This window comes from Saxophila tyrrhenica (genome assembly GCF_035928015.1).
Source record: "Saxophila tyrrhenica strain CCFEE 5935 chromosome Unknown scaffold_6, whole genome shotgun sequence".
In the NCBI taxonomy this organism is placed as follows: Eukaryota; Fungi; Ascomycota; class Dothideomycetes; order Mycosphaerellales; family Extremaceae; genus Saxophila; species Saxophila tyrrhenica.
This window is the reverse complement of record NW_027041738.1, coordinates 1,177,790-1,192,962: the sequence shown is the minus strand read 5'-3', so window position 1 is coordinate 1,192,962 and position 15,173 is coordinate 1,177,790. Positions and strand designations below refer to the sequence as shown.

The 15,173-nt window shown below is 55.8% G+C and overlaps 6 protein-coding genes across 6 annotated transcripts; 5 read left to right on the top strand and 1 right to left on the bottom strand.

Annotated features, from left to right (window-relative positions):
- Positions 1-2,738: 2,738 nt before the first annotated feature.
- On the bottom strand, positions 2,739-3,571 carry vps29 (Vacuolar protein sorting-associated protein 29; the record flags this gene model as incomplete). The annotated part of the gene is made up of 3 exons (XM_064801797.1): positions 2,739-3,377; positions 3,442-3,456; positions 3,515-3,571. 3 exons carry the CDS (start codon positions 3,569-3,571, stop codon positions 2,739-2,741), a joined length of 711 nt encoding a protein of 236 aa, XP_064660427.1.
- An 815-nt stretch (positions 3,572-4,386) lies between these two features.
- Positions 4,387-5,550, top strand: LTR77_004542 (uncharacterized protein; the record flags this gene model as incomplete). The annotated part of the gene is made up of 1 exon (XM_064801796.1): positions 4,387-5,550. One exon carries the CDS (start codon positions 4,387-4,389, stop codon positions 5,548-5,550), a length of 1,164 nt encoding a protein of 387 aa, XP_064660426.1.
- A 432-nt stretch (positions 5,551-5,982) lies between these two features.
- Positions 5,983-10,113, top strand: LTR77_004541 (uncharacterized protein; the record flags this gene model as incomplete). Its single annotated transcript, XM_064801795.1, has 1 exon — positions 5,983-10,113. The coding sequence occupies one exon, from the start codon at positions 5,983-5,985 to the stop codon at positions 10,111-10,113; it is 4,131 nt and encodes a 1,376-aa protein (XP_064660425.1).
- Positions 10,114-10,996: 883 nt separating this feature from the next.
- LTR77_004540 (uncharacterized protein) lies at positions 10,997-11,401 on the top strand (the record flags this gene model as incomplete). Its single annotated transcript, XM_064801794.1, has 1 exon — positions 10,997-11,401. One exon carries the CDS (start codon positions 10,997-10,999, stop codon positions 11,399-11,401), a length of 405 nt encoding a protein of 134 aa, XP_064660424.1.
- A 659-nt stretch (positions 11,402-12,060) lies between these two features.
- Positions 12,061-12,828, top strand: LTR77_004539 (uncharacterized protein; the record flags this gene model as incomplete). Its single annotated transcript, XM_064801793.1, has 1 exon — positions 12,061-12,828. One exon carries the CDS (start codon positions 12,061-12,063, stop codon positions 12,826-12,828), a length of 768 nt encoding a protein of 255 aa, XP_064660423.1.
- A 626-nt stretch (positions 12,829-13,454) lies between these two features.
- On the top strand, positions 13,455-14,898 carry YCK2 (Palmitoylated plasma membrane-bound casein kinase; the record flags this gene model as incomplete). Its single annotated transcript, XM_064801792.1, has 2 exons — positions 13,455-13,653; positions 13,721-14,898. The coding sequence occupies 2 exons, from the start codon at positions 13,455-13,457 to the stop codon at positions 14,896-14,898; spliced, it is 1,377 nt and encodes a 458-aa protein (XP_064660422.1).
- Positions 14,899-15,173: the final 275 nt, after the last annotated feature.

Below are 15,173 nucleotides of genomic sequence, written 5' to 3'. Positions count from 1 at the left end.
CGTCTTCAGCTGTAGAGATATCCTCCTAGCCCATGCTCTTGATCTCTAAGATATTGTCTTGCGTGTGATCGACCACCGGCGCCTCAATATCGACACGGTGCTCGCCGCGCCATACCGTCGGAATCAGTAGTATCGGGCGCTCTCTTAATGGGCACAAGGACTCCGACGTCGATAGGGCAGTCGAGTGCTTCTGGAGATGTTGGAGATCGAGATGGAGACAGAAACCACCTACCTCCACCGAGGGCACCTTTGCCTCCGCCGTGCGGGACGGTAAGCGAAAGTCCTAGGTACGTAACCGACCTCAACCGGACCTGGCCAAAGTTTGGGTCGATTCGAAGGCGGGCACCCCGGCTGGAAGAATCTGATTTGCGTGGCTTCCAGGTTCTCCGCATTTCAATTGCTAATTGCCCGCACCGCCGGCGAGGCGGGATATCGGGACGGCACCGGTGGCAGGGTTAATAATTGACTCTCGACTTTGCTCTGAGACCTTCGACTTGGACTTCAACCCGGATCTCGTGGGCCTATCGTCGTGGAACAAACGAGGATGCTGGCCGGACGCGATGCCGTTTCCCAATCATACCGCCCTAAGGAGTGTGCGCTGGCTGCATGACATCGAGGGGCCCAGCGACATCTGGACTTCACAGCCCATTGTTAGGTCTATCCGGGAAGACATGAAGTCGGCTTTGCAACTATCGCGAGAGAAGCAAGTTTCACGTCCTCAAGACGTCCCATCACAGGCTCTGGGATTCTGGAAGGCGATTAAAGGTCATTACGCTCGACCTCGGACACAAAGCTACTTCCATTCTATCTACCGCAAACCGAAGAAAAAGAACACATCGCTCATCTCGCAGCCCCTTCAAACCTCGCACATCACTCCTGACCGCTGTCATAGTCGTTGCCAGGACAGCCCGGTCGCCCGCAGTGTATACTGCGCGACCGCTCATCCTCATAGCTCTGTTGGTTCCAGCCCAGACCACATGGATAATTGCGATCAAGCAGACCTTGCCTGATCAAGGCGCGGGCGGCACTGCAATGCCTTTTGGTCTCTGCTTCGCCTACGACCCTGTCGCACCCGGCCATGCAGGTGTAGTCTATGAAGTCGATCCAACACATGTCGACAACGAGAGGGTTTCTTATGGGTTGCAGGGTAGTGGTAAGTGGTCGTCTCAGTTGCTTTGAGCTTGCGGAGAGGTACGTGCTTTAGCAAGATCTGATGATCTTGTTGCTGGAAGCTGGTTTGTGGGAAGGAGTTTTGTATGTTGGCATGTGTTTTCTCTCTCACAGCCAGTTCTAGCCTTCTCTTATACTTCATTTGGATCCAGTCACCCACGGCCAGTCATTGCCAGTCACCGAACTGTCATAGCAGCGGCCATGAATGCTGGCCACGTCTTACTACGGGATCTATACAACATCCCTCCAGAGTGCAAGTGAGGTGAAGCATTCATTGATCAAGGAAGTAAGGTATGATGTATACACACTCGACTTTAAGCACGAGACCAAGGCGAGTATCAATCAATCTATCAACGGCTAAATTTCCAAACCCATAAATGCAATCAAATCACTAACAAGACCCTCACAGCCGCCGTCCAAACCCTCAGCTCACCCTCTTCCACTATCATAGCCCCACGCAGAACAAGTCGGCCCCCAGCAAGCAACACGGTGACTCCTCCGCTGATGGGGCCGCTCAGTCCTACCCGCAGAACATGGGGACTCGCGGTCAAGCCGCCCCTGCCTGATCAACGCCCGTGCAGTCGCACAATGCCTGCGGGCTTCGGCGTCGTCGTCGCGGCTCCTGGGGTCTTCTACGAGGGCTCCACATCCGAACATGCAGAAGTAGTCTGCGGTGTAGATCCAGCACATCTCGGCTTGGTCGTCCATGAAATAGGATTGTTGGATGGCTTGACGGAGGCTGCTGTATGTAGCATCGAAAGTATATGCTCTGTCGGGAACTTACGATCTAGGTGTACCGTTGCTGTATGAGAAAGGATCCTGTATGCGAAGGGACACTGTATGCTGGTATGTATGCTCTACGACGTAACTGCCTCTGACCTCTGCTTATATACATGGCGGTCCTCGAAGACGTTTGGCTGCAAGAAGAAGGCACAAACTTGCCAGTCGATAGGGTGTCATACCGGACTCAATCTGGGGCGGCCGCGTGCGTTCACTCATGGCTCTTAACGATTGCTACGAATGCTCTCCGGGATATGTGGAATTGTCATCAGTTCCGCGTACGCAGACTGCGCAATATCAGTCCTCACGAGCAAGCAGGAAGACTCATCATCGGAATGTATGAGCCGCAGCACGCTTTCAAGGTTCGATGTAACGCTTGTGGTTCAAATTGCCACGTGACTCTGTGCTTTCGGGAGAGCTTGAGGAACCATTGGCTGGCAGATTCGCCGTTTTGTGTCTGGGCGTGGGTGAAGGAGGAGGCGGGGAAGGTGGTGTATATGCAGTTTATGGAGGATACCTTGAGCTCGGCGACGAGTTTTGCGAGGGAGGGGAGGGTGGTTTATGTTAGTGATCCCGAGACGGGGGAGGAGGTTGTTGTTGTTGAGGTAGAGGATGGGGACTGAGGTGCGCTCCGGCTTCAGCAATTCGGGTGTGAAGAAGCTGGGAACTTGATAAATCGATGAAGAGGTCCGAATTGCGCTCTTCTTCTGGGAACAACCAAGTAACTGCTGTGACGTGGTCGTCTGGTCGAACAGTAGTAGTACGCTCGGTTCAGTAGACCATTCCTACTATTGAGTCCCCGGACTTCCCTTCCTAAACGACACCTTCTCCACCGCCACATTCTCATTCCCCTGCCCATCCCTCTTCAGCTGGTACACATACAGCACCAGCACCTCGCCTTGCACATCCATAAGCACAAAGCTCGGCGTGTTGCCCTCTTCATCCCCGTCCGTGCCCTCGTCTCCACTCCCACCCACGAATCCTTCATCAATCCAGCTCACAGCGCCCGTAGCACTTCCTGGGTTCACAAAGAACTTCCCTTCCATCTCATATGCCTCGAACCTGCACGTGCCCCCCCAGCACAGCACATCGACGTCCATTTGTCTCGCGGCGATGAGCAAGGCATCCGGATCGCCGGGCGGGATGATCGAGTCGCCGTGCGTGAAGCCGATGCGGAGGTTGCCGTGGGTGACGACTTTTGATAGAGCGGTGGGGATCGGGAAGCCTGCGCTTGCTGGTGCCGCACCGCCTACATCGCCGCCTTGTTGCGCGCCGCCGGCTGAAGAAGTGAGAGGGATGTCGAAGTCGCCTTTGACAAGTTGGAGGTCGGGTGCGAGTTGGCGGAGGAAGTTGTAGACGGAGGGTGAGGTGAGGTTGCCTAGGCAGAGGATCTGGCCGATTTTGCCAGGTGTGAGGAGTTTTTTGAACTGTACTCAAGCGCGTAGGTCAGCGATTTTAGTCGCATGGTATGGGTGGTTGGCATTGTCGTACCTTTGCGGGTATGTCCTAAAGCAGCCCGTCAGCCTGCTGGCTCGCTTCGTGTGTGCGGGTGCTGGAGACGGACTATTGCGCGGTCCGGGATGAAGAGGTCACCGAGGACCAGTACTAATCTTGAAGCCATTCTTGCTCGAGTATCTGCGTAGTTCCTCCGCCGGCTATCGAGGGCTGTCACTCATATCTGCAGAGCAACCAAGCGTCGAAGTGAGGTGCGGCGAGCTCGGGCCCAGGCCTTCGTTGCGGCAGCGTCCGCCAACTGCCGAATGGACGGGTGAACATCAAACATTGGACTGTTTGACGCGGAATGAAAAGCATCAATCGCAAGACTGGGATCGAGAGCATTCAAGTACAAGACGCACAGCGGTAAAATCTGAGCGGTTCGAAAGTCTCTCGTTGTATCAATATTCAGCGCATCCACGAGACATACAGCTTCCATTGCATCAACATTCAGGAGAAAGTCAATTGAGGCTAGAAACATTTGTCCGACGACCCACCACCAACGAAGAATCTGCCGTGGACTCTGACTCTTGCTCGTCTTATAACTCCATTCTCAACAGCCGCGACAGCATTTCTGCAGGTACAGACACGAATCCATCCATCCACCACCCAATCGCCGACGTCACTCTGGCCGCCCCGCACCTACGCCGTTCATTTTCTCGGGCAGCCTCGCGGTTGCTCACTCCTTCCTCTCCCATCCTGGCTCCCCCACGCGAACGGTTGTCTCTGATATCGAGACACCTGAGTTCTGACGCCAACGTACCACTGCGGACCCCTTTCAGCGTTGAACGCGAGAGTAGACCAACAGACGATCTACCCTGGGAGCCCATTGAGAGGAAGTCTCCAGACGTCCAGCAGAAACGATCGTTTGGGACGAAGACTACGTCGTTGCAAGAAGAAGGAAAGCGAGACCAGACTGTTGCAGACGACAAAGCCAACAAGATGTCTTCTCAAGCCCCTCACCCCGCCCTGCTCATCCCGGGCCCCATCGAGTTCGACGATGAGGTGCTGGCGAGCATGTCCCACTACAGCGAGTCGCACGTCGGAGCGCCGTTTGTCAATACCTTCGGCGAGTGTTTATCGATGCTGCGGAAGCTGTTCCAGACGGAGAACCCGTCAAGTCAGCCTTTTGTCATCTCCGGCTCTGGTACGTTGGGATGGGATCAGGTTGCTGCCAACGTGACCGAGCCTGGTGAAGATGCGTTGGTTTTGCACACCGGATACTTCGCGGACAGCTTTGCGGATTGCTTCGAGACGTACGGTGTGAATGCCACGCAGCTTAAAGCTCCCATTGGCGACCGACCACAATTGGACGAGGTTGAGAAGGCGCTGAAAGAGAAGAAGTACAAGGTCATCACCGTCACACACACCGACACCTCCACCGGTGTGCTCTCCGAGATCAAGCCTCTGGCCGACCTCGTCCACAAAGTCTCGCCCGACACCCTCATCGTCGTCGACGGCGTCTGCAGCGTGGGCTGCGAGGACATCCAGTTCGACGCCTGGGGCATCGACGTCGTTATCACCGCCTCTCAAAAAGCCATCGGCTGTCCCGCTGGCCTCAGCATCGTCATGGCAAGCGGCCGCGCCATCGAAGCCTTCAAGAACCGCAAGTCGCGGCCTAACTCCTACTTCGGGTCCTGGAAGAACTGGCTGCCCATCATGCAAAACTACGAAGCCAAGAAGCCATCCTACTTCGCCACTCCCTCGCCTCAGCTCATCCACGCCTTGCACACAGCGCTGAAGCAGATCCTCTCACAGCCACTCGCAGACCGCTTCGCGCGGCACAAGAAGGTCAGCCAGGGCGTGAAGAAGGAGATCGATGCCATGGGCTTGAAGCAGCTGGCCTCGAAGCCGGAGAACCAAGCCAGCGGCATGACTGCGATTTACCTGCCAGAGGGTCTGACACCCCCTGAGATTCTGCCGACTTTGATGAAGAAGGGTGTTATTTTCGCTGGCGGCTTGCACAAGGAGATTGCGGCGAAGTATATCCGGTTCGGGCATATGGGTGTTAGTGTGATGAGCGAGCAGAGGGATGATATCTCGAGGGCACTGAAGGCGTTGAAGGAGGGGCTGGCGGAGGTGAACGCGACGAAGGGTGGGAAATAGACAAGAGCTCTTGAGGGCCATGTACAAAAGCATAGAGGCCTTGGGTCGTGAAAAGTACGTCCGCTTAGAATATCCAATTCGACAAGATGTGAATGTAGGCACGAGCATTACAATCTACCGTCTCTGGTCGTTCCTTGTTGTTCTAGCTCGATCTTGCCGTGTTGGGCACCACCTCTTCTTACCCTCTTGACGCTCTTTCCTCCCTAGAGGATAGGAAAACATATCACAACGTGAAGTTCAATGTTCTCTTTCGCTTCAGGCGTTCTTCGGCACTAGCGCAAAGCTTAAATCCGTGATCCTTGAAGCTACTCCACGCTGGAACTTTGGGCAGCAGTAAACAATCGAAACAACCACTTCCGCATCTCCGCCAGCCTTCACAACCAGCCGCTGGGCTCCTGGATCACCCACCGCCGGATAGTAGCGAACGGCGGCATGTCAGACACACAAACACCAGAGCCGCGAGCGCTGCGGTCCAGCGTGCGCAATCCTCGAAGACGACCCCGACAGAGCGATCCGGACAGCCTTAAGACGGCACCCCGACGCAAGCGGAGTAAGCTCAACGAGGACACGTTCGCACCGCCACGGACCCAGGAGGAAGAAGTGGTCAATGGATCGATTGAAGTCGCGCCGGCGATGAACGGGGACAACGTTCGCCAGCCGAGCACGAGCAGGCTTCGAGAGGTGTCTAGGGAGGAGAGCGTCCATCATCACGAGAAGGAGATACCCACGAGGCTGAAGAAGAGCAGTGTGAAGAGATCGACGCGTGGCGATGGCGCGACGGTGCTTACGCAGAATGAGCGATACTCAGTCAAGCTGCTTCCCAGCACACCCAAGGAGCTGAGGCGGGCGGACGTGGAGTACAGGGGCAGCCTGGGCGCGGCGCATCATGCGCTGGCTGTCACGCGCGAGCGAGCGTACATCTGGGACTACACATCGCATGTACCGGTCAGCAGCCCGAGGACATTCGACATTCCTTTTCCCGTCAGATCAACAGACGCGCTGCCCCTCGGCGCGCTCGTCGCGGCCGGCAACAGTACGGACATTGGACTGGTACTGGTCTCCGCAACTACCGGCAAAGTTGTGTACTACGACTCCATCGAGCGCGCTGCTTCCTTGAGCCTCTTCCAGGAACGCAAATCTGGCGTGGAAGGCTCTCTTGGCAGCCTGTTCTCTGGTGAAGCGGTCACCGAAATCGTCTCCGCTGACCACGCTGGCTTCATCATCGTCCTCAGCTCCGGCAGACTGGTCCACTTGACCTTGCGAGATGCACAGGGCAAAGCTAGAGTCTTCGCCCAGTTTCTTCGAGCGACCGAGCATGGATCAGGCGGGTTCTTTGGCAGTATCAGGGGTATGATTACGGGTGGTTCTTGGAGGAGAGATGTCAGTGCAGTGCACACTCGGTCGTTGGGGCCCAGAGGACCGATGCAGGCGATATCACTCACGGAAAGAGCTGAATTACAAATGTGGAACCTGGGATGGGCGGGCCAGTACAACTTCAACGGCACGATTGATTGCAGGGAGGTCATCTTGGAAGAGCTCAGGAAGCTAGGGTCTCCTGAGTCTGGTGGACAGGCGGAGGGTATGACGATGCTGGATTTCGCGCTGATGGAGAGGCAATCGAACGGCAAAGAAGCCGCGACACCCGGCGCTGAGAAACCCATCGAAATGGTCGTGCTGGTGCAGAATGGCACTTCAGACAACTGCAGCTATGTCCTTGCTGAGCTGTCGATAGCCGCCATTCGAGCCACTGTCAGTCGGACCGTCGAGCTGGAATCCTATCGCCAGCGCGCTGGACATGATGCGTCTTCGAAACCGCGGCTGTTCGTTCCCAGGCCACAGCATACCGCCTTCGTCACATTTGGAGATGCTATCCTGGTAGCCGAGCTCGAAGGACCCGATTTGGACGGACCCGAAGCGCAGTTGCATGCTTCGTATGTGGAGACAGTCTTTGAAGATACGATCTACCTCAAGCAGTCGCCACGATTCGAAATTCTAGGTGCCGCCGAAGAAGACGGGACCCACCGCGCATCAAGCATTGCATTTGTCCAGGGCGCTGGATTGGTGCGCACAAGTGTCGCAGAACCGTCATCAGTGCCTCGGATGGCAACAGTCCCAGTCAGAAACAGGATCGAACAAGCTGTCTTCCGTGACGCATTGCAAGACGGCAACATCATCGACTTCTCACGAGTCAGCGACGCGCGATACTCCCCTGATGAGGTTGAGCACGCTGCTTTGCGCATAAGCGACGAAATCTTGAGCTCAACTTCGTCCTTCGTCTCGACAAACCCGACATCGATCGAGACGCAACTTGCTTACAAGGCACAAGGACTCAGAGCACTCGTCAACCACGTCCGGCGGAATTATCCAGCTCTATCGAACGCGATCTTTTGGCAGCTCCTCTGGGACGCTGAGAAGGTGGCAGCTGCGCAGCAGATGTGGGCAGCCTTCGAGAAACACAAGGCTGCCAACAGCGAAAAGAAGCACAAACGAGCTGCCACTTTGATGGATGAAGTCTGCGCGCTCGCAGAGCAAGGTCTGGCCCGTGGCTCGGACGTCCCCAGCACCGACGATGTTGTGCGCGACTTCTTCGTCCACCGACTGCGGTATGTGGAGAGGTTGTTGTTCCATGCTTACGACTTCCTCAAACAGCTGCAGGCTGAGACAGATTACGCACCGCAAGCTAAAATGGGGATCTTGCTTGAGGCGAACGATCTCTGGAACGAGGCGCTTGAAGGGGTGTTCCAGTTCCGAATGGACAATGCTGCTGCGTACGGTATCTTACCGGAGTCTCTGCGCGATGGTATTCTCACAGACGCTACTGAGTATGCCGAGCTTCCGGGGTCGTGGACTAGTTCTGAGATCATGCTCAAGGCTTCAGTTGCCATGTGCAAGATTTCGCGGGCGCTTGCCAATGATGAGTACGAAAAGAATGAGCAAGACCCGGAAATGACTCGCTTGGTCCCTGAGGTTGGAAAGGAGATACCCCGCCTGCTTCAGCTTATGTGTCTCATCTACCAGGAACGGATCAACTGGCTTGCTTCTCGCCCCGACGAGAAGAACAGAGAGCTGGCGCAGAAGCTTCGAGCCAACTACGACGACACACGCTACGACCAGTTCCGCGGTCTGGCGGATCTGGCACAGGCTGAGGCTGGGATGAAGCTGGCAGAGAAGCACCACGACATGAACACGCTCACGGAGATGATCGTCGCCGAGACGCAGTTCTCGCTCGAGGCGATGCAGGAAAATGCTTCCGACAACACGGCGATCATGCAGCACATGGATGCGATGACGGCGCGTATCGGGGCATACTTCGATCGCTTCGGCGATGATTGGGCCAATGCGTACTTCGATCAGGTCTTCTCGAGCGGACATGCTGGTCCTATGTTCAATGATGCGCAGGAGCATTGGCAAGAGCCGCTGACACGGTACTTGCGCGCGGAGCCTAGTCGCGCGAAGCTGTGCTGGATCAATGATGTCTTGGCCGACAAGGACTATGTGCATGCTAGCGAGGTATTGTTGGACACAGCGATGAAGCAGGAGTCTCAGATCTGGCACAAGAAGGTGGAGCTGTCGATGTCCAAGCTCGCGCTGCTGGCCATGCAGGAGGGACTGGAGGCCGATGGTGTTGGAATGACTCAACACGACCTCAATTCTTCCATGCCGGATAAAGAGCTTGAGCTTGTCATGGTCCAGAACGAACTCTACGAGCATCTGAGGCCCGAGATTCAGATCGCAGTGGATGAGCAAGGCGCACTGGAGATCACGATTCAGCGAGTCGGCCTACGGAATCAAGACCTTCATAGCTTGAAGTCGCTTCTGCAGTCTGGCTTGGACCGCGTCCTGAAACAGTCGGTGCTCCCAGTAGAAGAGCTCATCGATGTCCTTACGCTTATGGAGAGCATCTTCCAAGAGGACCCCGAAGAGCACAACCTCGAAGGCGCGGAGTTCTTCCTAGCACTCAGAGCACTCAACGCAGCCGCGCCAAACATGTCGCAAGAGCGAGTTGAGATGCTTATGCAGCTCATCTGGAAGCGCTGTTATATCTACGACGACTGGGTCGACATCAACAGCACGCTGAAGCAATCTGGTGACGAGACGGAGGAGAAGCTGAAGAATACCACGCCCTGGCGCACCATCTACTACGCTCTCGACGCCGACTTCTTCAACCAACCCGACTGCTACGTCCGCCACTTGACTCCGAGCGAGTGCATCGGCGCTGCCTGCGCGCGAGAGGACCTAGAATATCGATGGGGCGACTCGGACGTGCTGGACGCCATCATCGCGGACAACAAAATCCAGGACGAGCAGCTGCAGGGCTACATTGAAGACCGCCGGCTCGATGAATGGGTCGAAGCTTGTGTGGCTTCAGCGAGAGGCGCTGTCGACGATGCTGCGGAGGAGAAGGCAGAGGCGCTGAGGGAGGAGAGAGAGTTTAGCGAGTCCCTGTGGGTTAAGGGGAGGAATGGGGGAGCAAATGGGCATGCTAAGGGTGCTGAGATCAAGGTTGAGGATGAGGAAGAGTATGATGGGGTTGAGGGGGATGAGGATGTGGAGATGGGGTAGGTTGTTGGATTAAAAAGGAAAAGGGATGTAGCAGTGTGTAATATGTATCGCGGCCGTGAGGTGCTGCTTGGTGCTGGATTGCATCGGTCCTTGCCATCAACCCAGCCTCAACTCTGTACTCGATGCTTGTGCCGCACGACCTGGTTCGGTTGATCGCCCCGGCCTCCTGCCTGGCAAGGCTGAATGTCCGAAGAAGCATCAAACTCTCTCCACGAAGCTTGAGTTTATCTCGACTCTTCACCACCACTTCACCTTCTTCCTGATGCCGCCAACCAGCCATGTCACTGTACCGGAGGTCGCCCATCGTCAATGAATCCCAGCCACCACTCTATCTGTCAGCCCTGCCCGACCGTTAACCACAACCTCCAACCGAGACGCCCTGTGCGCTCATGTCCCAACTTTAACCGTCGTGCCGGCAGCCACACTCTACCCTTTCGACATCTCCCGTCTCCTTCCGGCAAGGATAAAGACAACTCCATCCCCATCTGGACACAACAAAAGATTACCAGCCGTCTCTCCCGCGCCAGGGTTGTCTGGCACCGCTTATCTGCACCACCAGCGACTCTTCCAGTGAGGTTCTGCAGCGAAGGCACGCCCAGCGATAGGTTTAACGCTTTGTCTGATTTACAGGGGCAAGGTTAAGCATGTCTCACGCCTCCGCATTGGAGTCGCTCAGGCTTCTGTTCCTGGCGTTCCTGCGTCAAGCCGCCGATCTGCATAGATGGGGATCGGCAGGAGGGTAGGATCGTCTTCAGACGGATATATATGTAGGACACATCCTGCTCGTGGCCCTCTTTGTTCTCTTCTCGTAGCTTTCAATAATCGTAATCCACCACTTCGCCAACACAAGCTTCACCAAGACTCTACCTCCAACAACACCACCATGCAATTCCTCACCCTCGCCGCCCTCTTCGGCTCTGCTCTCGCAGCCGACGGCCTCCTAGGCCCGCGCGCCGTCCAACCCTTCTGCTCCTCCATCAACAGCTGCGTCACCACCAACGGCAACCCAGCCAGCGCCACCGCCTTCTGCGCCAGCTACAACAGCATCGCCACTGTCACCTCTGGCACCACCACCACGACCGTCCAGCCAAGCGACTGCGGCTCCGTGACCAAGCGTGCCGACGCTCCTCCAGTCGTCAACGTGCTGGCTCCGTCGAAGGCGCGCTGCTTCAAGAAGCTGCTGGATGGACGTTTGTCGAAGGCGTGCGATTGCTTGAGCATCCCGACGGCGACGGTGGCGGAGTCGACTATGACTGAGACGGCGGTGTGCTCTGTGACTTCTCTTTAGACGGTATCTGAGTCCAAGAGAGGCACCTATGGGAGGGTGAATGGCGGAGGCGCGAGCGTTGGAAAGGAAGAGGGCATCCTGCTTGCCGCTGGAGCTCGAGCAAGCAACATCTGGGTCCCTGCATTCGGACTCAATAGCCATGTATATCGCATTTTCCGGCAGACCGGTTCTTCTTGATCTTTAGTCGTCGTTAATTCACTTCTCATGGCAAATTGCCGATCATATCGTCCATGTATGCAGCCTGGTCCTGAATGAAGGATGCCGCTTGTCCTGGCCTTCTGGAGCACTTCATGGTGATGATTTAGCTTGCGATGGTTGCATCGGGTTATAACGTAGTATCGATGTTCCCCGTAGCTGTCTTTACTGTTAGCATAGAGCGAAATGTTGAGAACGTAGTGCCATCAGCTGGTCGATTCAACGACATGGTGAGTGTTCATTTGCGGCAAACCGCGGCAAATAATGGTTCTGCAGTCATACGCATGCTTGTTGTACAAGAAGATCAAATATCAATGAAAGGCAGCGTACACTCAGCTCCACATACCTTACACATCGAACTTACCTACGTTGCCCGTTACAGGCTGGAATATCGCAGTGACACCAATCTAGAACCAACCAGTGTAGGCCACACCACCTGCCGTCATTAATCATACGAGAGCAGAATGTCGCTCACCCCAAAGGATGACCAGGATCGTGCTGGCGCCAGCAGCAGTCAGGTACCACAGAATGTCGAAGCAGGCCACGTTGAAGGTGCCGGCGACTTCCTGTCCGCAAGCACTCCGGTCCCTAATCCAAGCAGAAGAGACGCCAATGCACAGGGGTCTAGGCACAATCGTGTGACATCCTGGCTTGCCAATGCCGACCTGAGCGAAGTGGCACAAAACATTGTCCAAGACCCTGCAGCGACAGCTTCGAGGCAAAGCATCGCCGAGCCAGGGCAAGTAATATTAGGCAGGGAGAAGATCAGGCTCAGAGAAGAGCCAGACACCGTTCTCACCGCCACGATGATTGCGGACAAAGTGTGTTTTGAGGGGTTCGACGCTCCGAACCAGGCTGTCCTCGACTTGTTTCATCCTCCCGGTTTCCATGAGGATGACCTCATCACGGCTCTGGGAACGGCTAGCATCCACATCATTGCTGCGTGCTATCGGATCCTTAGTGCTAAGCCAGCAGACGAGTCAGCATCACGGTGGCCGGATGAGTGGCATCCCTTCGCCGTAGCCTCCTCAGAGCGTATCAGGAATGCCAGGCTGTGGATGCTTCGGGATCTCGTCGGGATATGCCTGGACATTGCGGCCAAGGTGCGTGCGTGGGAGCAGAAGACAGAGCGCGATGTTCTTGAAGCTGAGGCTGCTTTGAGACAAGAAAGGGAGGCCAATCCACCGGACTTGATATCTGATGTGACAGATACCTCCGAAGGTAGTTCTTGACCTGGATTTATTCTTGCCCTGGCGTTTGGCGTTGTTGATGTGTAGGACAGTTGTATATTTGATGCCGTAATTTGATTTGATTGTGGTCACTTCTTGGTGCGTATCGTCATGCTGTGTATAACACGATGCTCCGTCGGCAGAGACCCAGGATTAATCGTAGCCATGATGTACGCGCTCGCTGTGGCGCAGGCTACGAGGCCGGTGTATCTGGAGGACCTTTACGAGGCATCGTGTTCGTCTGGTCACTGTAAACTCCAAGATTCTTGTGGTGGGTCCACGGCATGTGGTCTCGACGGTAGCAGTCCTTGTCATTATATACGCAGCGAAGTGATGGAAGTGTGGTTCGATGGGAGATGCAGTTCGGAAGCGCGGTCCAGATCGAAGCTTAGCCGCTTGGCGGAGCCCCTTCCCGTGGAGCGACGACTGCGAAACAGACTGTACCACCACCCCCCAACCTCACGCCGTGTTGCACAGCGCCCTTCCGCCGCCACGCACCCTTCTTCTTGCCCCGTACCCTCAACTCACTCTGAAGCACACGTTTTGCACGCACTACCGACACGGCGGTGGTATTCGACACTCCGCCGGAGCGAGGCGGTCAGCACCCAGCGCCTGCGACGTCCGAGAACATGGCCTCATCGAGCAGCAACGTCGTCGGCGTGCACTACCGGGTGGGCAAGAAGATCGGAGAGGGCAGTTTCGGCGTTATCTTCGAGGGCACCAACCTCCTCAACAACACCCAGGTCGCGATCAAGTTCGAGCCGCGCAAGAGCGATGCCCCCCAGCTACGCGATGAATACCGCACGTACAAGATATTAGTAGGCTGTCGTAAGTACAACCACGTGATAGGAGGACACTGAGAGTGTAGGCGGCTAACATGGCGCGTGTTTTGCAGCCGGTATTCCTAATGTATACTACTTCGGTCAAGAGGGTCTCCACAACATCCTGGTAATAGACCTGCTCGGTTCGAGTCTGGAGGATCTGTTCGACCATTGCGGCCGGCGCTTCTCGATCAAAACAGTGGTCATGGTCGCGAAGCAGATGCTGTCTCGAGTCCAGACAATACACGAGAAGAACCTGATCTACCGCGACATCAAGCCCGACAACTTCCTGATTGGCCGACCGAACACGAAAGCTCAGAATGTCATCCACGTCGTCGACTTTGGCATGGCGAAGCAGTACCGAGACCCGAAGACGAAGCAACACATCCCGTATAGAGAACGAAAGTCGCTGTCGGGCACAGCAAGATACATGTCCATCAACACACATCTGGGAAGAGAGCAATCGCGGCGAGATGATCTCGAGGCACTGGGCCACGTGTTCATGTACTTCCTGAGAGGTGGTCTGCCTTGGCAAGGGCTGAAGGCTGCAACCAACAAGCAAAAGTACGAGAAGATTGGTGAGAAGAAGCAGACGACGGCGATCAAAGACCTGTGCGAAGGCTTTCCAGAAGAGTTCAACAAGTACCTCTCATACGTGCGAAACCTTGGTTTCGAGGACACTCCCGACTACGATTACCTTCGAGAGCTTTTCACAAAGGCACTGCAGAACACTGGTGAGGTGGAGGATGGCGAATACGACTGGATGAAGCTCAACAACGGCAAAGGCTGGGACCTGTCAGCGCGAGCATCACAGACGGCGCCACATCGAGAAGGACCAGAGGTATCACGAGTTGCTGTAGCAGGCGGCCAACCGGGCGGTCAAAGAGGATCGAAGGCGCAAATATCAGCCGATCGACTAAACGCAGAACTTCCGAAGCCCGGCCAAGCACGACAAAGCCAACAGCCCGTCAGCAAACAACAGCCGCGAAGACACCACAACAGCCAAGACCTGGCAAAAAGAACGAGCAATGGCATGCAGCTCGATGCACCCGACGCAGCAAGCACGGCTCCGCAGTTTGCGAACAGCACCCCAAACTTGCCAGGCCGGCTTAGCACCCAGGCGATGAACTCACGGCAACCCTCTGGCGTGCAAACCCAGCAGCAGACTCGGCCGGCACCGCAGCAGCAACAGCAGCCGGAACAGAAGGAGGGCTTCATGCAGAAGGTCTTGAAGGTGCTGTGCTGCGGATAGGATCGCAAGCGTGGATTCCGACGTCGCGGTTCGTCATATTGGGATCTCCTCACCCTGGCGAAGCATGCTGAGACTTGACGGCAGGCAAGCAAATCATCGACTACCTGTTCCCGTGAATGGTATCCGCAGAGGCTAGCCTAGATGCACTCCGTTTCGTCTTCATGGTACTTGGTTCTTCTGGACACGGCTGTACCATATTTATCGCACAACTCATCCTTTTCTGGCGAGCGGCTGGCGCGGTCCCACAACATCCTTTCCCCCATGACCCCTCACGC